Source organism: Zonotrichia albicollis, chromosome 5 (genome assembly GCF_047830755.1).
Source record: "Zonotrichia albicollis isolate bZonAlb1 chromosome 5, bZonAlb1.hap1, whole genome shotgun sequence".
NCBI lineage: Eukaryota > Metazoa > Chordata > Aves > Passeriformes > Passerellidae > Zonotrichia > Zonotrichia albicollis.
Genome location: NC_133823.1, coordinates 31,012,308 through 31,036,224, shown reverse-complemented (window position 1 = coordinate 31,036,224; position 23,917 = coordinate 31,012,308). Strand labels below are relative to the sequence as shown.

Here is a 23,917-nt window from a genome sequence, read left to right as displayed (position 1 = left end):
CATGTAGTAGGCTGTACATGTACAGGGGATGCAAACACCAGGTGATGAGAAGAATTACTGAAGGTGAAATAAAGGGTACATAAGTGGAAGTAATAGGATGAAACCATTAATACAAACTTAGGAATGAACAAGGACAAAATTTCCTGCAGTGAATCAGAATGCAGAACAAGTCCTTCAAAGAGGTGGAAACCTAGTCACAGTTCACACGTAAAGTCAACTTGGAAACGCTGCTAGAATAATCAGCCCTAACTGGCAAAGAGATCCCTGTAGAAAAGACATTTTTTCATTCTTGCTGTATAGATTTTGATACTTAAGAATTGAGGTGACAGTGATTATTACAATCCATGAATATTAGTCTGTATGTTAAAAACCATCAGAAGTTGTGGGAAGAGGAGGAATATGAAAGTATGAAAAAACAAAGAGGGATATTTACTCTTAACAGACTGAATCTTACTCAGTGGAAACAGTTGTGCTGTGCATCTAGAACCAGCATATTCCATTAGATTCAGACTTTAGCTTACCTTTCATGGTTTTAGATGCATTTTAAACCTACAAATTTTCATCCTTGTAAGGACAGCTGATCCTTGTCCACTCACCTGCTCCGCTCCGCCTCGTGCTCATTTCTGCGACGTAGCTCCACTCGTTGGAATTGGCATCGTAGCATTCCACTGAACTAAGGCACTGCCGTGACGCTCCATCATAGCCACCAACAGCATACAGCTTCCCTGGGGGGACCAAAGGAGCCTGCCAGCTGCTAATGCACATGCAGAGACTGCCACACCACAAAGAGGAAGGCATTGCTCTCCAATTAACTGCTAATCAGCACCTGTCAATCACTGACTGAGATTCTATACTGTAAACACTTGAGGTTAGCATGCCACAGATCTTGTCGTTTTTAGGATGTAAAAGGCACCCAGTATTTAACAACAACAATACAAGTCAAAAGATTTTAAATTGCCTAGCTGAAATACAAAGGTAAGGTTTTTAATTAGTCATTGCTCAAAAGCAAGCTATTTCAAGTATGTTTGATACTAGAAGCTCACAAATAGGCTTCCTCGGAATATTGGAAATTTAGTTGAAAATCACTCGCACAGTCTGCATTTTCAGATTAGAAACAGCAGTGGTTCCTATGCAGTTAAAGCACACACCCACCCATAAAACTGTTTTAAGATCCAAGAGCCAGGCCAGGCCTCCATTGTGCAAGTGACATCCAGACTATTCACCACCAAGCTGACTGAAAAGTCAGCAGTTTTCCCAACACTGCCCTTGGGATTGTCCCCAGCGTGCAGCCAGCAAGGTCAGACACAGATAACAGAGCTGACAATACAGCAGTGCTGCATCACTAAAGACCAAATGATAAGGTCATCACGTCAGCTGACTTTGTTGGCATACATAACCTAGAGCTTAGAAAGGTTTCCCTCAGCTGGCCTCAGCCACAGCTGAAGCTCTGAAAAAAAATTTAAAACTACTACTGGTCAAACCCAAGCAGAATGATTACATGTTGTTCATACTATTTCAATCACAAGATTGAGCAAAAACATAAATCTGAAGTATGTTTTCAGAAATAAGAAAAACTAATAGGGTAAATGATTGCATTTCTGTTGTAATCTTCGCTGCAGCGTTGTTCTCGCCTCTCTGCTGGGGCTCTCCTCCATTCTCTGCAGCACACTCCTTCCTTTCTTCTCAGGGGCTCGTCTTGGGCTCTTGACCCACCCCTATTTATCTCAGTTACCTTCACGAGCTACAGCTGCTGCCCAACTAAGGACCCTGCAGCTGCAGCTTGTTTGGAGCAACTCGGACCCACACAGATCTTACAATACAACATATATTCAGGCCCCACATTGACACACACAGATCTTACAATACAACATATATTCAGACCCTCACATTTCCCCCCTTTTCTTTTAACAATTATACAATTACAATATACATACAGTCCCAGCTCTCAGGCTGCCACAGCTCTCGGCTGTCCTTAGACGTTCCAAGGCTCTTTTCCTTAAAGGCCATATTCTTACAGCTTTCTGCCACTACAGCTCCTTAATTCAAAGGCCATATTATATTCTACAGTCCCAGCTCTCAGGCTGCCACAGCTCTCGGCTGTCCGGGGGATTCCATACCTTCTTTTGATGTTTGGCTGCATGTTCTTCCTCACACGGGGCACCAGTTGTTGTAATCTTTGCTGCAGCACAGTCCTTTCTATCTTCTCAGGGGCTCCTCTTGGGCTCTCGACCCACCCCCTATTTATTTCAGTTACCTTCACGAGCTACAGCTGCTGCCCAACTAAGGACCCTGCAGCTGCAGCTTGTTTGGAGCAACTCGGACCCACACAGATCTTACAATACAACATATATTCAGGCCCCCACACATTTCCCTCTGTTTTTTTAATATCATTTGTTAACTTACCTCCAACAACACCTACACCAACACTACTTCTTCTTGTGTTCATTGGAGCTACATGAAACCACTCGTTAGTCTTTAAGTTGTAAACTTCAACTGATGACAAACCTATGAAGACAATATAGCATTTTCTCTATAAACCTAGGTGCAACATACTGTCTAGCTTTCAGGAAATTCTTCATATCTGAAAACTCAAATTATTGCATTTTAAGGATTGTTAAATACTGAACAAAAAGCACAACCTTTTGTCCTTTAGAAGGTAATTACAGTCAACCGAACTTTACGTCTGAAAACAGGCAAATTACTGAACATTTTTGTGTAGCAGTGAAAGCTTCCTCCCTGGATTATTTCCTTTCTTTTTAATTAAGTTACATGCTTTCTTCTACATATGCTTCTATGATAGTTATTCAGCAAAAAGGTCACTTCTGCACTAATTGTTTAATGCATCTAAGTAGAGAATGAACAGTGTGTGTTTTCTTACAGGTCAGAAAAAGCTGTTTATAATCTTATTTACACTACATGAAAATGCAGAAATCAATTTCCTATGCAAACAGGACTAAACAGACTAGACAATTTTTGTCTCATATCTTCCACAAGTTAAGGACTCTCTGACTGAAGAAGGAATACTGGAAAGGAACTTGCCAGAAGTTCACTAGTCTTTAAGCCTGAACACTTAGGAGCAAACAGTCCACTTTTCAGGTAAGGGGATGTGACCACTTAAGGACACTCCACACCACAAGGTGCTAGGCTACCCTCATGATTGGTTTCACCACAAGTACCAGCAAAAAGAGGCATTCAAATTTGCAACAGTTATGTTAAGAGTAGCCAAAGCTGTTCAGAAGTGTCTCAGGCACATACCTGTACTCCCATCAAATCCTCCCACAGCATAAAGAAGGCCGTTTAACACAGCTGCTCCCAGTGTGCTCCTCCTGTCTTGCATGTTAGCAACACTTGTCCACTGGTCCTTCACTGGGTCATAGGAATCTACTGTACGAACTCTCAAAGAGCCATTGAAACCACCAACAGCATAAACCATGCCTCCCATGTACACCATTCCTAGAGCAGGGACATGGGAGGAAAGGTGAGTGTTTCAGTCTCTCTGCCAATTAACTGTATTCTGTAACTGTGTTCTGCACTATCCTAAGTATGCAGATACTTGACACAAACTACAGTACTCACTACACTTGTCATGCTTTTGACAGTCCCCTAGAACCACACTTCATTCAGATTAGGCCCCAGAATTTCTAACATTTTTTGCTAACAATGCATGTTCCTGAATACCATCTTGCTGAATTTCTTCTTGCTTAAATTGCTCAGCTGCTTTAAGATCACATGTTCATGTTTTCAGTAGTGGATTATCACTGCTTCACATTCTTTATAACATTTAATAAGATTAGGGCATTTTAATAGGAAAATTAGTAGTTATTACAATGCATTAACATTTTGATTTATTTATCCCTTGTTTCTGTGGGAGGTAATAAAGCAGTTTATCCTACAGATTGCAAACTGAAGCTCAAATTAAGCACAATTGATCAAAGTTGTATTGTTCCAGATTAGCAAGTAATTCAATGATCGGTGAAGTCAAGGTTTAGCCCTTCTTAGGTAAATATCTCAAGTACTGTTCCAGAGAACATACAATGCCTAAGTTCTGAAGCATTACCAACCACAACAAAAAATTAGGCTTCCTTACCTGCTCTACATCTTCTGGAAGGCAATTCAGCCACCTGATGCCAGCGCTCTTCTTTAAAATCATAGCATTCAACACTGCGAATTGCCTTTGGAGCCTGTCCCCCAACTACCATCATCAACTATCAGGGAGATAATAGTAATAATAACTGTTAGTTATCTGCATATATGAGAGCACCTGAAAGATAAAAAAAGTGTTTAAAAATAAAGCAAGCTTCTCTACAATAAATAATTAAAGGATGGCTCTCCTATAGAAATTTGAGTCTTGTGAACCAGGCCAAATTAATTGCTAGGTGTTTTTTTTTAAACAAATGTTATTTGTAGTTATTTTGTCTGGAGGAAATACCAAGGGTAGAAAAACAGAAAGCAATCAGAATCTTGGTAAAGCTCCCACAAAAGAGGGAGACCTTGCTTTATCATCACATCCTACTGTGATCTCAGGTATGAGAATTCACCATCTGTGACGTTCATGTAACAGCCTTACCTTGTTCTTCTAAGAAAAATGTGTTAAGTCTGCTGAATTGAATCTCCTATTCCATTATTACCATTTTCACAACAGTACCACAAGAAAACTTCTTTATTTCATTGTAAAGAAGAAAGTATCTAATGTTTGTTTTATGCTAAAATAAACTAAAGATTAAATAAAAAATCTCAATACAGAAGCTTCAGTCATTCTTTGTTTTGGTTTGAGGTTTTTTGGTTTGGTTTTTTTGTTTGTTTGGTTTAGTTTTTTGGTTTTTTTTAAACAGGCTTACTTCTCCATAGTTGTATATTTCTCAAAATATACAACTAGCTATATATATATATATATATATATATATAAAATAGCTGAAGAACTTACTAAAAAATGTTTTCTGGGAGGGCAGGTAGTGATGATTCTCTGTGTAGGTGGGAGGCAAAACATCTGGATCATAAATATCATGGAGTGTAAAGGTAATAAATTTATGATATTTATTTATAATATTTATTTATGATAAATAATTCTGGTACAATTTTTTTACAGGAATACCTGCAGACTCTCTCATGCTCTCATGAAAGTTTTTAAAATGCAGTTTGAAATAATATATACACTGGAAAAACAAGGGCTTTACCTTTGGAAGGCTGGCAGGTGTTCTCAATTTTGTCCGTGTGCTTTTCATCAATGCTCGTTGCTCAGTTGGTAGCAAGTGATACTTCATAGCTTCAATGAGGTAATCTTTGCAAGCACTGCTGTTCTTAACCAGTATTTCCTCTTCAACTCGCTGTTTATTAATAGAAGTTTAACAAGGTCTGAGCATTTGAAGGAAGTAAAGTAGAAATCACAGTACAAAGTGTATTAAAGCCTATGATCTATCACACAAATGCAGATTAATCTACTAGTTAAGACTGGAATTTAACCAGTAGGGCACAAATTTGTGGTGGAAATATGCAGTCACTAAAAATAAATCAAAATATGCTGATTGTTAATTAGCAAGTGGAAGAAACAGTGATAAGCAAGGTAAATCACTTTTCTTACAATTGGGCACATTTTAAAATTTTTAAATACAGACAGTACCGAATATTTTAAGACGGGAATAGAGGAGAATAATTTAACAAACTAGTAAGCCACCCTAGAAAAATAACCACAACAGAACAAAACAACAAAAAAACTCCAAATCCCACCCAAAACAACCCACACAAATTGGAGATTTGTATGACAAAACCAGAATTTTAAAAATAAACACCTACTAACCAATGTTAATACTGAACTCATATTGTTAATCTTAAATATTTGACCAGACACCAAAATATCCAAATGAGCTTATAAAATTTGAAAAAAATTTATTTTATCTGAACCAGGTAAAAGAATGATTCCTTTGTCATTAATTCCTAATCAGCTTAAACAACAGATATAATTCTGAAGTGGAAAATTCACTTATGAGAAAAAAACCTTTATCAAAAGATGGTATTACAAATGAAACCTAACCTGATCTCAGCAAATTACATTGTTCAGATTCCTGGTGTAGTATGACATGCACTCAGCCAAACAGATAAATTACTTACATAAGTCATCCTCTACATGGCAATCTCTCACCTCAGTGGGTGGATGTGCACATGAGTATGTGGTAGTGCCTGTTTGTTTACTTTTTCTATCACTAACATCCTAATGGCACTGTTGTTGAAATTTAAAGTTATCTACCTGGCATTAAAATAACAAACAGAAATATTCCCATGCAGAATAATTAGTTTTCCTTTTTGCTTACCTGAACTAAATACTCCCGGGAAAGCAAAGGAAGCCGAACATGCTCCATCAGACGTGCCATTAGCTCCTGCCTAACATCTTTGTCATGGTTCACCCAGGCTATCACTGCTTCAAATACCTTCCAGAAAACAAACAAATTTAGTTCTTTGACTAACAAGTTCATAAGCATGAAAACATTAGTGTGCCTCCAAAAATAGTTTTGCTTATACTAAAATTCCTATCCTAAGAACAGATGACAGTGGTTACAGCTCCTGTTATTTCCATATTTATCAACTCTAAAATTATGAAGGTGCATTATCTGGTCTCTTTTTATATCTAATCCTCTACTGTTGTTTCAAGGATAGCTGTGCTACATTGACAAAATGCACACAGTGACTTCACTGAAACTGAAAACTAGGCAAACAAGCAACACAACAGCAGGAATACTACAGTCCTCATATTTTTCTTCCTTTCTTGGAGAACTGACCTGCCACATGCCCGTTCAAATGACCTATCATCACTGAGTCTTAGCAGGACAAGTGATCCCAAGCCTGATTTTGCCTGCATTGCACAGTAGCTCATCATTCACTAGAGCATTAAAACCTTAATTATACTCTACGAAAGCAGCATCACGTATATTTAGGTGATAGATCCAGGCCTTCAGGGTATTACAGGAACAACAACATAGCTTTGCTAGCTCCTGTTTAAGCAGATAGTTCTTAGATTCAAAGTGTCAAACATGAAACACTGCCTAACTGTATAAATGAGTATTCAAACATGCTTTTGTACACAATTTAGCCTCATTTGAGTACAACTATAAACTTCTCGGAAAAAAGAAAACCAACATATTTCAAATAGATCATAACTGAATTTAAAAATCTCAAAATTAATACTTCCACATCCTGAAAATCATTAGAGGTTTACAGGGACACCCTGGGCTCACTGAAGAGCACAGTGTTTCAAAAATGGCTGCAAAAGATTGAGATCTAGACTAAAGGTGAGCTAACACATATTAAACTCTGGTTTGGTAATACCAAGCTGCCATGTCATCTCCGGTGCAAACCACATGTGCTCACTTATACACACAGAGCTTTAATACCTTTGTGGGACTGCTGATGGTAAAGTTACTAAATGACATATAATAGCTCTTCAAACTTGAAATTATTTATTCCTTGGTAAACTAAATGCCTGTGGATATGACTCAGCATGGGTTCTGGTTGTTCTGCTTGAAGATGAGAAGGAATTTCTATTTAATGTAGTTTTATTTATTGGGTTCTTTTCCCAAAGAAGGTGATGTGATTTAATATAGTTGTAGGATTTTTAAGAGTTGAGATTAGTTGTCACCATCAGACTGTCAACACTTTTGGGAAACATCCTCTAAACTTGAGCACAATACCTGCCTAATTTTGCCATGGACACACAGAACACATCCAAAAAAGGGCACAAGATCAGTAGGAGCAAGCTCACTCACATGAAAGGATAAAAAAATATGGGGATACAGATTGTCTTACCTTCTCCTCTGAGGCAATTGTGAGTTTGTCACTGGATATCAGACTGCACACCTGCTCTACACCAAGATTGAGGTATTCTTCACTAAGCACAACATCAGAAAAGTGCTGTTCTGTTTGGGGGAAAAGAAATACGCTAACATACAGCAACAGGTCTCCTCATGTTTAACAAGCATCAACACAGCAGGGGAAAACAGAGGAAAATGATTCAATATGCAAGCTATTCTACTTTGTCTAGTAGCAATATATTGACTTAAAACCTCTTCTATAGGTTAAAGCTTGGTCTCACAAATAGCTTTTATATTTAAACATTCTTTAACTGAAATATTAAAGCACATTATACTAAAAGTATTGCAGTAATTTTTAGATGCTTGCTTCATCTCAGTACTTGTCCTTGAGAAGTACCTAAGACTCATTTTACCAAATTTGTATACAAAAATACAGAAAAAAGACTCCAGAGTCTTTATACTCTGTATGCTGATGACAAGTATATTTTAAATTGGTAGTTTGACATGAACAATGGTTGATTCTTTAGAACCAACCAACAACGTCATACAACAAGTCCTGTTGCATCTCTCAAGGCTTTTCCAAGGTCATAAAATATTGCATATTGCAATCTCTACAATGTGCAGAAGATATGTAGTTTTTCCTAATGTTTTTTAAACCTCACCTTAAATAAAACTGAAAAAAATTCAAGTTTCCATGTTGTCATTCAGTTATTCAGTTGTCCCCTCCCTTCCTTAAAATTGCTTTTCATGGCATTATTTTGCTTAAAAAGTTGTTCCATTCAGTTTAATTATTTTTCTCCTTCTTCTGCTATTAACAGAAGTCAGAAGGGACAACTGTTACTAAGAACTTAAGAACTGTCTCAAAATTAGAATAAATAAAAAGAGGCCGGAAAACATACTCAAACCAAAGAACATTTTATAGGCTTTTCAATCACTGTATTAGTACTACTGTAACTAAGAATCCAAACTTGAGAAAGTTGTCTAAGATGTTAAAAAAGTTAAAGAATGCTGAATGCTTAAGGTCAAGAAGTCTAATTTTTCAGTTCAACTTTGCAGCGTACAAGAAAACATCTGTTTTAATTCCAATGATCATTAGTACAAGCCCCTCTAATTCTGCAACATTCTCTCATGATGGACAGGTAGTATTTTCTGCAATACTTCAGACAATGGGAAAGAAAGGATGAAAAGAAATACTATTGATTTTTATAACATGCCCATTTACTTTTCCACTCTACAAATTGTATCTGTTTGCTTTTCAGAAAAGCACACAGTTTCTCAAGCTAAGTATCTGATAGGTTTTATTGTTTGCAAATAGAAATTGAGAAAGAAAATTTGTATAGATTATTTTTACAATAAACTCCAAATTTTAGGTGACAGTGTCACAAACCAGTATGCCTGACTGTACTGAGAAGCTGAGTTTGGAGAGAGAAAGGGAAAGCAACATGCATCCAAATCTCAAACATTCTGAGGTTCTGAAGCACTGTTCATCTTTTCTTGAGAAATACAATGCAACAGTGGAACACATCAAACAGAATATATTTCATAAATCAGAAATACCTGTTTGATTTTATAGACTCACATATAAAAGCCTTGCTTTTTTAAAGTTTATTTAGATTTATGTCATGCATTAAGATCCACCCTCTAAACCAGGAGAGGTGAAAGTTGAGAACTTTCCAAGTAATACAATGAATGTGAGACTGTCTCCAGTTTTCATGCTAGACATAAGAATGATAGAAGAGAAAAAAAACCCCAGTGCTTGAACAAAAACTGTTTTACTGGATGTCAGCCTCTTAAAGCATAAAACATGGCACATGGTCAAGGGAAGGAGTGGAAAAAGGAGAAACACTAAACCAAACTACTCAATCAACAGCTACATATCCTCAGGTGAATTAATTATGGACAAAAGAGAAATAGAGGGGATTTCGACATAAATTCTAGTCATCAAAAAAAGAGGTAAGGTGAAATAACTTGTCTTGTAAGAATCAGATCCCTTGTTGTCTAGCAGACCATTGTCACTTATTGATAGATAACATTTGGCAGAAGCCAGCTGCAATTACAGCTACATGGATTATTTAATACAATTAAAAACTGAAAAATAATAAGGAAATGTAAAAATCAATTAAATCCACCAATGGCAATTTATGTTATGCTGGTTCAAGCGTTGAAGACAGAAGGCTTCATTATTTATAAAATTCACACTTATGAAATTCAAACTTTTTGCATCCTTTTAGCAAGAAGGATATCAGCATCTTCGAAATAACATGACTCAGTACTAAAATTTCAAGAAATCACACTTGGATCCTCTTTTCCCAATAACGATGAAAAATAGCACTGGAGGTGTGGGGGGTTTTTTTGCCTTCTGGGTTAGGATTTTTATTGTCTCATATTACAGCTCCCATCCTGAGAGCTTCGATAATCTGAAGACGTTAACATCAAACATGATGAAAGTTATGCTTAAATGATTAAATATTTCATGTAACTGTCCCCTGTAAAATCTCAAATTATCATGGTTTTTATTTATTGCATTACAGAGCACACTTCTTTCTTTATGAACATCTCTTAGAGAAGCAAAGAGAGAACTACCCATATGGAAGTTTCCATGAGAGAACAAAATACTTTTTTTCCCAAATCAGAATTTTCCACACGGTATGCAACTTTGACAAATTTGTACTGGAATCCTGCCCCATTTCTTGCCTCTTTACCCAGAAATTGAAGCCAGCTGGCTCTACAGTCTGGCAGCCTGAAAACAAGCTGGCTTAGGACCTGCAGAGGCTTGGCTTCTAAATTCCCACTTCTTAAGAAAGTAGAGTCCTACTTCTTTATTATCAAGACTAATCTCTGACTTAAAAAAAAAATAAAATCAATTTTAAGACGTTTCTAAAATATCTGTTCCAATTGCATATGAAAAACAGATTTTCACATTTTTGCAACTGAGTCAGTTTCTATCTGAAATAGCTAAAGATCTGTCCTTGTCTGCCCTGTGCCAGTAGGGTGGGACAAACAAAAATAAGTCTTTAACAACAGGAAAAGGGCTAGTAACAAAAATGTCTGGAAGCACAATAAACAATGCCAGCCTGGAAAGCATAGAAAGAAAATAGGAGCATTAAGTAAATGTACCACTTTTTGGTATTTGTTGTTCTGGGTCTGGAACTGTACATGCACATTCAGCAAAAAGCACTTGACACCTCTCCTATCCAAAAGGCACACAAGTCTGGCTATACAGATAATGACATTTACTTTATATTTTTCAATTACATAGGAAGGAAAGCTACATCTGAAACCTGCACAGGACATTTTATATTTTAAACATTTATGCATTAATTCACAATGTCACATTAAGATTTTCTGGCTTGGGACAAAAGGCCTTTGCTATTGGCCTATTTTAAGGCACTGGTCAAAGAGGAACCCCAGCTTTGCTGCAGAGGTATAGACACAAGTTCTGCCAATTGGAGAACCAGCAGAAGCTAAAACTGCAGAATCACATTTTTTTCCAAAGAAACTGATTTATTTGCAAATTTTATACTTAAATAACTGTTTTTTAGAACATCATGAAATTCACAACAGCCAAGGCAACAGCAGCATAGCAACAGACGTTGCTACTCAGAATAGAATCATAGGAATGATTCTGACAACTCCATCCTTTGCATGCCAGGCATACGGATGTACACAAGAACAGTCCACAGAAGACGTGCATGCTTCCAAGGCTTGCCAGGGCTCAAGTTTCAGACTAAGAGCACCAGAATCAAGAATGCTGTTATCCCAAATACAATGCAGCAAACCCTGCATCACCAAACACGCCAGGGTTCCCTAACAAAAGAATCTTTAACATCTCAGCACAGTGCTAAAAGCCAAAAGGTGTGCCACGCCTCCAAGGACATCACTGCCACAGGTCTCCCAATGCCTGTACTGCCCTATGCAGTGGGTGAAATACATTACTATTCTTTGGTTCAAACTAACAAATGTGTCAGGACGTAAGCACTGAGCTGTGGTTTCTCTAGTCCAAGATGGCGCACCCCTTCTCATTAGAAGGTTTTACCAATTAATTTATCTTCAGGTTGAAACATAACATTACAACACCTATATAATGCACCTCCTTCTTAGGAAAAATTGTTAATTGGTGAACATTCTTTAACATCACATAAGACATATCCCACACCCAAAGTAAGGACAGACTAGCAGTGCTGATGCCACATACTCTTCCTAGGAATCCTCAAAAAGAAGGAGGAGAGGCCTCAGCTGTACACACTCTGTGACTGTGCAAGTGTAACAAGACCCAGAGCAGGACTGCTTGCTGGGACATCATGAGGACATGTGCCATCTCCAAGTTAAATTGCAACAGAAGCTCATTCCAAGTAACCTGTATCAATTGTCCACTATTTTCAGATCACAGGTGCATATAAATGACTATCCTAGAGATCTTGCTCTCTGCTGCAAAGGACCAACCTACCACAGGAATATGAAGTTCCAAATTTAATGGAAGTTGTATTTTCATTCCCACTGGAAGTTCTAGAGTTTCACTTATTTAATAACTTCTGATCCATTGGCATCCATCTGGTTTTATATTATCATTGTCTATTAGCAGAACTATCTCACTGGCTCTTTTTCTAAATCTACAATAGCAGATGTAACAAAGTAAAGACTGGGAGAAGTTACAAAACAAAATACTTTTCATTTTCACTAGCACAAAAATATTTTTACTATTTTTTTCAATCTAATAATCCTTTTCTGTACTCATTCTAATTTCTGGAGTCTTAATCCCAAAATGTGTGCCCTGGGAGTTAAGCTGCCTGTGATACAAAGCTTAACTCTGAAATGGCACAGCCATGTATTTTTGGCTCAGATTTTGAGAATTTTTTTTTATATGTAAGAAAGCTGTGACAAAGTACAAAGAGACATTTGAGATAAGAACAGGGGAAAAAAGAAGCTATGATGGTTGAGATAAAGGCAGTAAGTAGCCTGAAAATTCAAGAGCAAAAACATTGACCTGAAAAGGTATAGAACTGTATGAAATGAAATCAGGGAGCCAGCAGACAGAAATTCAGCAAGACTGATGATGAGCCAATTCCAAGGAGAAATGAAGGCCAACGCTTCCTCCCCGGATTATTTTATCAGGAGTACTGAGCATTCTGGTGCTCAGTCTAGTATCCTGCATGTCCCAACTTCCCTCCTCTTTTCACTTGTCTGTGTTCTGCTTGCAGACACTCTCTGTGCACAGCAAAGGATGCCTGAACAGTGACCCAGGGAAGGAGAGTTAACAGGTGGACACAATTCCTGTGCTCTCAAAACACGTTTAACCAATACTGCACTCAAGGTCTTGCCAGGCTCTTAGAATCTTTATTTCTAGAAAGTAATCTATACAAATATTAGCTTCAACTACTAAACAGAACAAAGATTGTTCAGAAGTAACTTAAGTATTTTAGAGGTTTAGTTTAGAAGTAACTATGGCCCAGTCAGAACAGAAGCTAGAAAAAATAATTTAAAACTCAAACTTAAGTAACAGCTGTATCAAAATGTGTTCCCTAAAATATTGAATATCTGAACGTTAACTCTAGTTAATAAATGTATGTCTTGCTTCCTATTTCAAAAACATGTAATAGCTTTTTGGATTTAATAGTGTATTACTCAAAGACAAAAGGATTTAATTAAAACTTTTTGCATAGATGTCTAAATAGAAATACCACAAAGTCATTCAGTCATGTGCACACCACAACTTCACGAGTAAGGCAGGCATTACAAAAGCTCATACTTTCAAAAACAACCTGAAAAGCTTTTGAATTTTTTTAATTGATATATCAATCATTCTTGATAGAAATACTATAATCTCCCGTGAGTTAAAAAAATCTATACCACAAATCAGCATTTCTAGGAATGAAGACAACTGAAAGCATTCATCAAAGTCCTTGCCTTTCTGAGCTCTAAATTTATTCATGGCAATAAAAAGCCTATTATTGCAACCTGAGTTGAAGCACTTAGTGCTCTATTTCAGAAAAATATTCAATTTTAACTCTGTACTAATTTTTAATTATGCTAATTGGTCACTGTGCATTTAAGGAAAGTTATGAAAAGCAATGTAGTCATATGTATTTTTTTCTACAGCCTTATCAGGACATTTAATTTTTAATTCTCTTTTTTCTATTGCTCTTGATCTAAGGCTGACAGTGTTAGGAGGAAGAAGACAGAGCAAAGAATGGGCCTGACTATGCATTCTGACTATACACAGCATATTTATCTCAAGAGTAAGAACAGACTGTGCATTGCTTTAAAATCCACCCCACAGACACAGCAAATACACAGTAGGAGTTGAGCTGGCAGCTTGTCATACAGGCCAGCAGTACTCCAAGAATATGATGACAATAAGGAAAGCTTTTGGGGGGAATTTGACAGAAATGGAAGGTGGTTTGGTTACAGAGGAAAGATGAGGTTAGTACCAAGCATGAAAATAGGAGAGCTGGAGAGACACATGAAATACAAGATTCAAGTGGATGAGACTACAGGTACCCTTTAGAATAAAAAATTTCAGGTCTTTGGCTAGATGAGTAGGATTTTCAGAAGATAAGTTGATTACATAATACCCAACATTACATTTCTTGCTTCTTCTCTAGTGCAGTGCAGGGGCTACCCCTCTTCCCAATGCCTTTTTCTTATTTCTTCCCCCATGTGCTTCCTAAATACTTTGACTTATGGTAGTTGTCAGAATTTTAATTCTTCTTTCCTGATTTCCTCCCCTCAGTGATGCTGCAGGATTTTAAACAGGAAGCTAGATTCTTTCTAGATTAGAAATGGCTTGGACCCTGCAGAGTCAAAATAGTCTGAGAAGATGCTGCCCCATTCAACTTAAATACAACCGTGGGCCAGCCAGCACATTTTCTTTCTTTTGAAGGCATTCAGATCAAATGCAGTTTTCATCAGGAGATACATGTCTGCAATGCCCTGGATAAAACCCAGGTTCCTCTGGATCCCACCCACACTGACACATATCAATGTGTGCTCCAGCAATGAGAACTTGCCTGCATATGTGTTGGCCTTGCTCAGGAGGTCTGTGCATGCATGCATGTCAGCAAAAGCACGAATCCCCAGGCAGTTGATAGGATGAAGCTGAGATTCCAAAAATTCACAGCAAGTCCTCTTCACATCCTGCAGTTGCAAGAGACCAGCTGCTGGGAGCAGTACCTGAAAGGAGAAGCAAGAGCTGGTTAATGTCCCAATTCAATTCTGATGTTATACAAGAGTATTGTGAATATTAGGAAACAAAATAAACCATTAAAAATCCAAGACCAAAATGAAGAGGAAGATTTCAGCATTCTGCAACTGAGGAAGTTAAAACCCAGCAGGAGCATGATTTTACCTCCCTACAGATACCATTTAGAATAACAAGCAACATCTCTACCATTGTGTTCACTGGGGAACTCGTTCCACAAACTGTAACTCACACTTTATTTAAACTCTTCCCAATATTCATTCACAAGTTCCCTTCCTGCATTTCCCAGCATTTCATAATAACATCTCATTTCCAAGCCTTCAGTTGGATATTTTTAAAAGAAAGTTTTCTAGTCCAAGACTTCAGTGTTGGATATTTTTAAAAGAAAGTTTTCTAGATCATGACAGAATATGTAAATCTTATTTGCATGCAAGCAGTGGACACTGTACAATTTTTTGTTACCATCAAATATAAGCATCCTTATGCAAGAGATTCCAGTAAGGACAGAATTCAGACTTCCCCAGAAGTCTGTGACCGTCTTGGAAGAATAATAATTCAAGATTGTCTGGCAATCAATATAGACAGGAAAAATAAAGGATCACACATTTAACAAGAGTTTGGTTTGAATATCAACTGTTAATGAAGGAGAAACTAAGAAAAGACACAAATGTGATTGCACTCAGATAGACTATTACTAAGCAAAATACTTAAAAATTAGTTTAAATCTTAGATAATTCTTGAAAATATTTAGTAAGTCTAACAAAGTAAGTGAAAAAGATCTAATAATGATAAAAGTCAGTGTTACACAATTCCAAACAACTCTAGTAAGCTTAAAGGTTATTAATTACAAGGTTGAAAGAGTACAGTGAAATAGTTTTATTCTGGTATATGTTTATATAAATGCTAAGACAATATCACGAATACAATTTATATTATCAGAACACAGTATGATTAGTTATAACAGTGAGTAGAAAAATTCATTTGCTAGTTAATTCTATGATAAGATATAATCATTAACTTACATAGAAAAAATCAATGCCAGAAATCTACTACAAGTATTTATTTACACAGTTTGCCCCAATGAAGCAAACATTTCATACCTGATCACAAATTCAGTAACTAATTCAAGGACAGTCTTAGATAATTTTAGGCACATTATCAGTATAGTTGAGAAAATAATTCTGAGAACAATCCTTGACTGCATAAATGGATCCAGTAGAAAAATCTGTAAAACCATCATCAAATCAGAATACAAAATGGAAATGTGAAGTTTGAGAATGGCATGGAGAAAATAATTTAATATTTAAATTCACAGTTATCCCAGCATACCTATATGAACAGTAAAGGAATGTTACAAGAACCAGATTATTCTTCATTATGGGAAATTTACTTCAGTTCTGAGATCACTGTAACTGAGCTTGCAAACTTAGAGATTTCAATATATTTTAATTATCACAAAACAAAACATTCAAGGCTAAATGTATTTTACATTCTGCTGCTAAAAAGGAAAAGAGAAGAAAAGTGCATCAAATTTATCTCGTTGAATTACACATTGGGCTTTGGTTACTAGGCAACAAGAGCTGTGATAACATCTAGCTATTTTCATTTGTACCTATAGAAGTGTTGGTCTGAAAGCCATAACAACCTGCATTCAAAAATACAGTTCCATCACAGTCAGATTTACTCTGCTGAAACCAGGGACAGAACTAAAGAGGGAAGAAATATCAAAGCAACCCAAACTCCTCACAAATCCATCAGAAAAAAAGGAAAAGGAAAAAAATACTACATTAAAACTGCAGTACAGATTAAGTTTAATTGCTGCTGACTCTAAACTGGTCAGTTATAGCTCAGATCTGTTCCAAAAATAGCCAGCAGAGGGTATCATAACTTTCCTTTAAAGATCAAAAATACTGTAATGCGCATACTGCTTTGTACTGCAAGAAATGCAGGGGTGGAAAAAAATCTCCGATTTCTTGAAAATATGTTCTATGAAAATATATTCTCAACATGGCTAATGTTTTTTATAATTAAAGAAAACTGAACAGATTATTACTACTGATGGCAAATAAGAAATTAGGTATTCTCTTTCTTTGTGTCAAAATTGTGGTGATGAATCTCAGCATGACTGCTAGATTTCCTAGAGCGAATGATTTAACCCTTACGAGCCTGTGAAGACTCTTCCCTGGTTATTTCCTTTTGGTTCTCCTTCCTGCAGTAACATGTCTATTCCCAAAGCTCTGAGCACCCATCATGCCAAATACATCTTTCCAACCCCACAGAGAAAAAAAGGACTGTGACCAGGTGCAAGTATTTGTTCTAAAATCCACCTGCAATGTCACCTGCAGGGTCAAGAGGGATCTACTTAAGCCTGGAACATCAGTCCATGTTTTCACTGCAGTAAATTCAAGCCCTTCACAACTCAATTAAATCATCAACCTGTAAATGAGGCTGCTGCCCTTTCTTGTGGTCCTTCAGGTACCTGCCAGGAGTATGTCAGGGGCTGAGGGTACTAATGATGCCTGCAGCTTTTCTCTCTCCAGTTTTTTCCTGACAGCATTACGACTCTGTTCATCTTTGTGCAGCTGGAGACATTCACCTCACATGACTGAAACCTGTGTTGAACTTGGAGGTGAGGAGCAGCTGGAGCAGGCAGGCACCTATCCAGGTGCTCACAGGCCCACCAGCTCACCAGGAACACATTTACAACGGTCCCAAAGAGATACAGCCTGCCTGAGTGATGAACAAACCTCCTCAAGGAAAGAAGGCTCAGAGGAGATGGGCATGGGTGATGAACTCGAGGAAGAAGTACAAGAATGAGCATCTAGTGGCATAAAGTCAAATTTATCTCCACATAAAGGGGACTGGAGGGTGACTTCTCCTTAGGTATATGGCTGTACCAGTAAGTCATGAGGTTATGCAAACAGCCTTTTCTAAAATAATTACTAGCAGGAAAGGTCTCCCCCAGCAAAGCCAGGCCAGCAGGGGGAGAAGTACGTACGTGACACAGCTCAGTCCCATGAAAAGCATAAAGCTGAAAAAGCAACAGAAGGAGGTCTCAAGAGAGCCATAGGCTTGAGAAGGCTTTAGCCCACATATTCCTTACTGGTGAACTGGAGATGCCCTCCATCCTGACAGTGGGCATATGTGGATCAGAAATGGGAATCATTTTTGCATAATGATCCAAATGTATATTTCAAGTGCTGTGTCATGCTTGTGTTGTGATTTCAGCATATTGCAGTATGTCTCTACTAAATCAAAACATAACGCTATGTAGTACCAAGTATCTTCAAAACAGCAAATTTCATGGCAATCATTAAATGTCCCTCAAGGGACTATCCAGGAGAAGCTGGTCAGAGCAGCTGCCCTGGAGTGCCTCCATAGCAGACAAGGTTACTCATCCCACCTGAGGGCTGCTAGGTGACCTGACAGGCACGGACCCTTGACTGGTACCACTCCTTCAACACACAAGGTTTCAGTGGCTGCCCTGCTGCTTGAGAATGGGGGAACAAGTCCCGTGGAAGGAGCCACCAGGATGATCAGAGGGCTGGAGCATGTGGTATTACAAGGAAAAGCTAAGAAAACTGAGTTTGTGCAGCCATAAAAGAAAAAAAGGGAGACTTTATTACAGTCCACAGCTACTTATTGTGAGGGTATAGAAGATTGAGCCAGAGTGTTCTTGAAGATGCATAGCCACACAATGGAAACAAGGAAAAGTATGAACATAGGAAAATCTGACTGGAAAAAAAAGGAATTAGGTGGCTTTTTCCGTTTCGTGTTGCGTTTTGCTGGGTATTTCTAAAGTGAGGCAGATTAAGCCCCAGAACAGGTTGTCCCAACCAGCTGCAGAATCTCCATTCCTGAGAGATATTAAAAATTCAGGGAACAGGCCTCTCAACATGCTTTTACAAAGCTCAATAAAAAGTGAAATTTAAATTGATTAAAGCTTTCTGCCTTTTAATTTAAATCAATTTGATCCAGTAATTTTATATCAATCCAAGCTGTCCTGTCTGCATTCCTTTTTGTAGCATGGGGTTCTCCTAGACAGACCATATTGTGATACCTGACATGAAGATGCTTAAGACAATATTTTCTTTACTGCTTTCAAATTTCTTGTAGTCATCTTAAAATTTCTGCCAGGAATATTAGCTCAAATTCAAAACCAGTTTAAGTATAATGTCAATAGGAAAATAGTGACAGATCACATTGCAGGTTTTGAAAACAAGATCCCACAATATAAACAAACCCAAAATTTCTCAGAACGCTGAAGCACTTTTCAGGCAAATAAGCCAATAAAAATCAGAGCAGTGTATGCCAAGAGAATTGAATAATGTGGTGTCTAAAATAGAAAAATTCCATACTTTATTGCATTGAGAGGAAAGAAAACAGATCTGAGACATTAGGAAAGATACTAATTGAGGAAAGCAGATGCATGAGAATCCAAACACACTACAATACAACACAGAACCTCACAGAAGAGCAAGTTACGTCCTTGCTAATCACAGATATTGCATATTTTCAGTTACAATATTAAAATGAAATAAATTTCAGAGAACAGCAGTTATGTTAATGCCTGTAATAAAGAAATCTTGAGGAAATAGATTAAGGTTTAACATTTATTTTTAAGTTTTAAATAACCATTTCAGCATACTAAGCTCCTTCATTTGCTGTTTACATTATCATAGCACGGGGAAGAAGGAAATTAACATAGTGGTTAAATATAACCCAAATGATCTTATTTTTTTAGTCTCATCTACATGCATCTGTGCTGTAATTAAAACTGTGGTTTGTAACTGAAGTGTAATCTAAATTCTAGTGAAATCATTCAGCACAGCATTGAAATTATGCTATTTGGGAGTATGCATACAAAAGCACTAAAATAGACACAAATATTTTAAGGCATCTGTGGGATAAAATGTGGAAGTTTCAATTTCAGAAAATTCAGCCCTGCTTGAATTTCTGTCTGAACAACATGTGCATGTTAAGCACGGTGTTCCAGTGTTAAAATACAAAAATAAGAGGTTGCACTGGAATTAAAGACGTGCATGAGCTGCAAGTTTAGAACATGATGTCATGAAGCCTATGAAGTATACCTTCTGGATATCTTAACATCCTCAAGGCTATTGCACAATGAAGACATGGATGTATTAATTTTTCCTTTAGCTTAATGAGCCCTATGCAAATTAAAATCAGGTGCAGGTGGCAGTTTCATAGTAGCACAGGAGGGAATCAGATCACAAAACAGCCTCATTCCCTCACATTCCCCTTGTACTACATACAAATAGGTAGAGCACCACTTCAGTAGAAAATGATTGAATAATCATGAAAATACAGAATTTTAAATTATTGACATGATCTAAAAAACACTAAGCAGCTCCCAGCTTGGAAATCATTGTGACAGATTCAAATGAAGGATAAGGAAGAACTAGGTGTTTTACATATCTGCTTTTTAACTTGCATCATAATCTGTACTTAAGAGTCCACTTCAGTTAATGACATGCAATTGATAGGAAGTAATTTGCTCAAAAAGCAGCTTTTGAAGAGACAGCACCTTAAAAGATGAGTCTGAATGAACTACTAGTTATTAATAAAGACATTAGGTACAGAGGTGGGTTTTCTGTTGTTTTCTTGAGGTTTTTTTGAAAGGGGTAGTTTTGGGAGGGATTTGAGATCCAGTTAGTGGTTGCTGAAGAGCAGAAACAAGATTTATGAAGCAAAACAAATTACAGAAGAGTCACTTATTTAAGTAATACACTATAATAAGGGATATCCATCTAGTCTACAAGGGAGAACCATGCAGTCTTGCTTGGCTTCAGGGTTCTCCTACATCTTCTCTACCAGAACAGTGCCTTAACTACCACATGAAAGCACATTTTGGCATAAGCTTTCACACAAGAGAGACAGATTGATTTCCTAGTCTGATATAATGAACCTAAAAAAATTTTTAAGTTTTACATTTTTCTTTCAGTGAAAAAAATTGCAGACATTTTGATTTTATAGGAACAAAGTTCTTGATTTGAAGTTTGGCCACTGAATTTAAGTATGTGTATAGTAAGTAATCTAAAATGAAAGCTCAGAATCCTTCATCATACTTTAATTAATTCAGTGTTTAGAAGATTACACAGCTGCATAAAAACACCATCATATTTTCTTAGGGACAGCATAATTTAAACAAAACTAAGTTGAGTCTGAACAAAGCTACTTCTGATATTGTGTCATTCAGGAACTGGACAATTTGTTCTTTAATTACAGCACCAAAAGTGCTATGCAGTCAAATCATATACATAGCTACCCTGCAGAAGGATTAGAAGAAGCTGAAAAGATTAAGTAGGCAGGATAACAAAACTCACACTGCATGGTTTGCTTTCTTCCTGTAAAGGCTGACCCACATAAAGAATCGCTGCATCAGCTGGTGCTCGGAGCTCTCAGGGAGCTTCTGCCACGGCACTGAGCTGCAGCAGCTCAGCCTCCAGCACCACACCAGCCTCAGCCCACATCCCACTGACACACACAATCACTTGGGCTATGCCAAAGATCACTACAATAGAAACGACTTCAAAGGATTGCCTCAAACTGGAGATGCGAAGGGTTGACAAAAAACTAAAAATGTTCATTTGCTGTTTCCTGAAGTACACAAAAAACCTTTGATGAGGTGGGGAGAGGGGAAGGAAGGAATTGTTGGTTTGCTGGGGGTTTTTGTATATTACAGAATGACTTGTGACAAACAAGATTTGTTTTCCTAGTATAGCTCAGCATTTTCTGACAATTTAAAAGAGAGGGCTTGAAAGGCCATTTGCAAAATCCTAAACCTGGGCAGGAAGCAAACAGCAGCATAACTGGGATAGTAGATTGTGAATATTTGCTTGCTCTATTATTTCATTCTCTGGTACAGAAGATATACACTACCAAGTCTTAAAGTAATACAAAACCAAGAACTAAGGACAACAGAAATAGCATGAAGTAGAAATTATTTCTCTGCGTGGTGCTTATCTTCAATACAAAAATTATGCCAAGATTAACATCTAATATGCAGTAAATGGTCCTTCAGTGGACTCAAAACACATTTGATTACTTCAAGCTTTTACCATAATTATGTTTTTGTAGTTTATTAAGATAATCTTTTACTTATCACTCAGTTTCCTACAACAGACCATAATTACATTCTAGAAATGTCACAGAGGATTTCCTTGGAAAAAAAGCATTAGGCTTAGTGACAAATTTCATAAATGCTTTAATCTAGATGTTGTGCTTTAAAAATTCAGGTATGTAGAGCCAAAATTCCCAAAGTAAATAGCATCTACAGCTTCCCATTTGATTTTTCTTTGCAGATGCACATTTAGTACGTACATTTCATGATTTAAAGCACAACCAATATCAAGAAAACAGAAACATTTTCAAGGAAGCCTTTATGCATCTTCCATCTTACATGTTGCAGCATGTCCTGAACCTACCTGCAGGTAAGAGAGGTCAACTGTGCAGTCTCTAAGTGACTTCATTTACACATAATAAGCACCTTGAATTTTACAGGGAGGTGGACAAGCACACATGCATTCATTTGAGCAACTGACCTCTGCACTTTAAGTTGGCGTGGGCTACTTTTCAGGTTTTGCCACAGGTAGCTTTATGGCCATACAAAGAAATAGAGACATGGATGCCTACAGCAAAAGTTGTAGCTGAGACAAAAGTAGCTGCTTTCATCCAACTTGACTAGAAGCACCTCTAGCATTGCCTAGCAGTGGGATGATTTTCAAGACTCAGAAAAGTTGCACAAGCTGTCAGTCTGAGAAGGCAGTTTATACACCTCCATTATTAATGTTTAGCTAAAGAGCAACCACATCCCAGCAAGGAAAGATAAAGGCATCGGGTTTTGGGATCACAAAACTTGTGATGTCAATACTAATTACGTCTGATTTACCCAATGGTCATCATATCTGATACTCTTTTTTTTTCCTTTTTTTTTCTATTTTTAAAAATTATAGAATGGCCTGGGTTGAGAGGGACCTTTAAGATCACCCAGTTCCAACACCCCTGCTACAGACAGGAACACCTTCTATTAGACCCAGTTGCACAGAGCCCCATCCAACCCAGCCTTAAACACTTCCAGGGATGGGGCAGCCACAAATTCTCTGGACAAAGAGTCTACTCAAGCCTGTAAACTCTTTTAGGCCACACCATACTTAGAGCTTGTTGCCGTAATTCTGCTCAATGGAATCCCAATCCCAGGCGGACCATAAAACAAGGAGTTAAAAATATCTTCCAGGCTGGTCTAGAACTTCACAGTTTTCCAGAAGAATATTTATATAATAGGTAAAATCCAGACCTTCTAAAAAGAAAAAACAATACTTCTCCCTAATCAACTGCATGAGAAAAAAGAGAAATCTCAGTTTCCTTCTACAGAAGGAAATGGCAACATTTTTGCCTTTGTCTAGCTCTGCAACAACCAGCTAAGGATCTCCTCCACTCTGGGTCCTTCCACACTGGAAGCAATTTTGGCATCTGGTTTGAGACAGAATCTGTTATGTCCTCCATCCTTCCCCCGTATGTGTTGGTTAAACCCAGTATTTACTGAAATGAAGCTTCACAGCACTGCTCTGCTTCTACCAGCACCATCCCTTCCCCTGTCTTCCCCTCTTCTGAGGAAAGGGAGAAAAGGAAACCTAGGATGGAGAAGATTAGAACAGGTCAACTCAACCCAGATCTGGACCTCATACAGTCTCACCTAACTAGGGAGGTAAACCTTAAGAGGCGAAAATACCTGCTTTGAAACACTATCTAATCTTTGTTTTGATAATGTTTTGAAACACTGTCTATCTAATGGTAACACAGGTATCATTTCCAGGGTTCACAGGTAATTATTTTCAAACCAACCAGCACAGATAGAAAGCAGCACTGCTCACCTTGGTACCCTAATGCACTCATGCAT

General features: G+C 37.5%; 1 protein-coding gene across 3 annotated transcripts in view; it reads right to left on the bottom strand.

Moving 5' to 3' along the window:
- The window catches only part of KLHL2 (kelch like family member 2), a 54,569-nt gene that overhangs the window by 5,485 nt on the left and 25,167 nt on the right, over nucleotides 1-23,917 (bottom strand). For all 3 annotated transcript variants that reach the window (XM_074541205.1, XM_005486298.3, XM_014266543.3), the window contains 8 exons: nucleotides 14,807-14,969; nucleotides 7,795-7,904; nucleotides 6,306-6,422; nucleotides 5,175-5,324; nucleotides 4,088-4,205; nucleotides 3,256-3,453; nucleotides 2,404-2,505; nucleotides 597-725 (listed from right to left, as the gene is read on the bottom strand). In XM_074541205.1, the coding sequence (XP_074397306.1) occupies nucleotides 597-725; nucleotides 2,404-2,505; nucleotides 3,256-3,453; nucleotides 4,088-4,205; nucleotides 5,175-5,324; nucleotides 6,306-6,422; nucleotides 7,795-7,904; nucleotides 14,807-14,969 (1,087 nt within the window). The remainder of the gene's footprint in view (nucleotides 1-596; nucleotides 726-2,403; nucleotides 2,506-3,255; nucleotides 3,454-4,087; nucleotides 4,206-5,174; nucleotides 5,325-6,305; nucleotides 6,423-7,794; nucleotides 7,905-14,806; nucleotides 14,970-23,917) is intronic.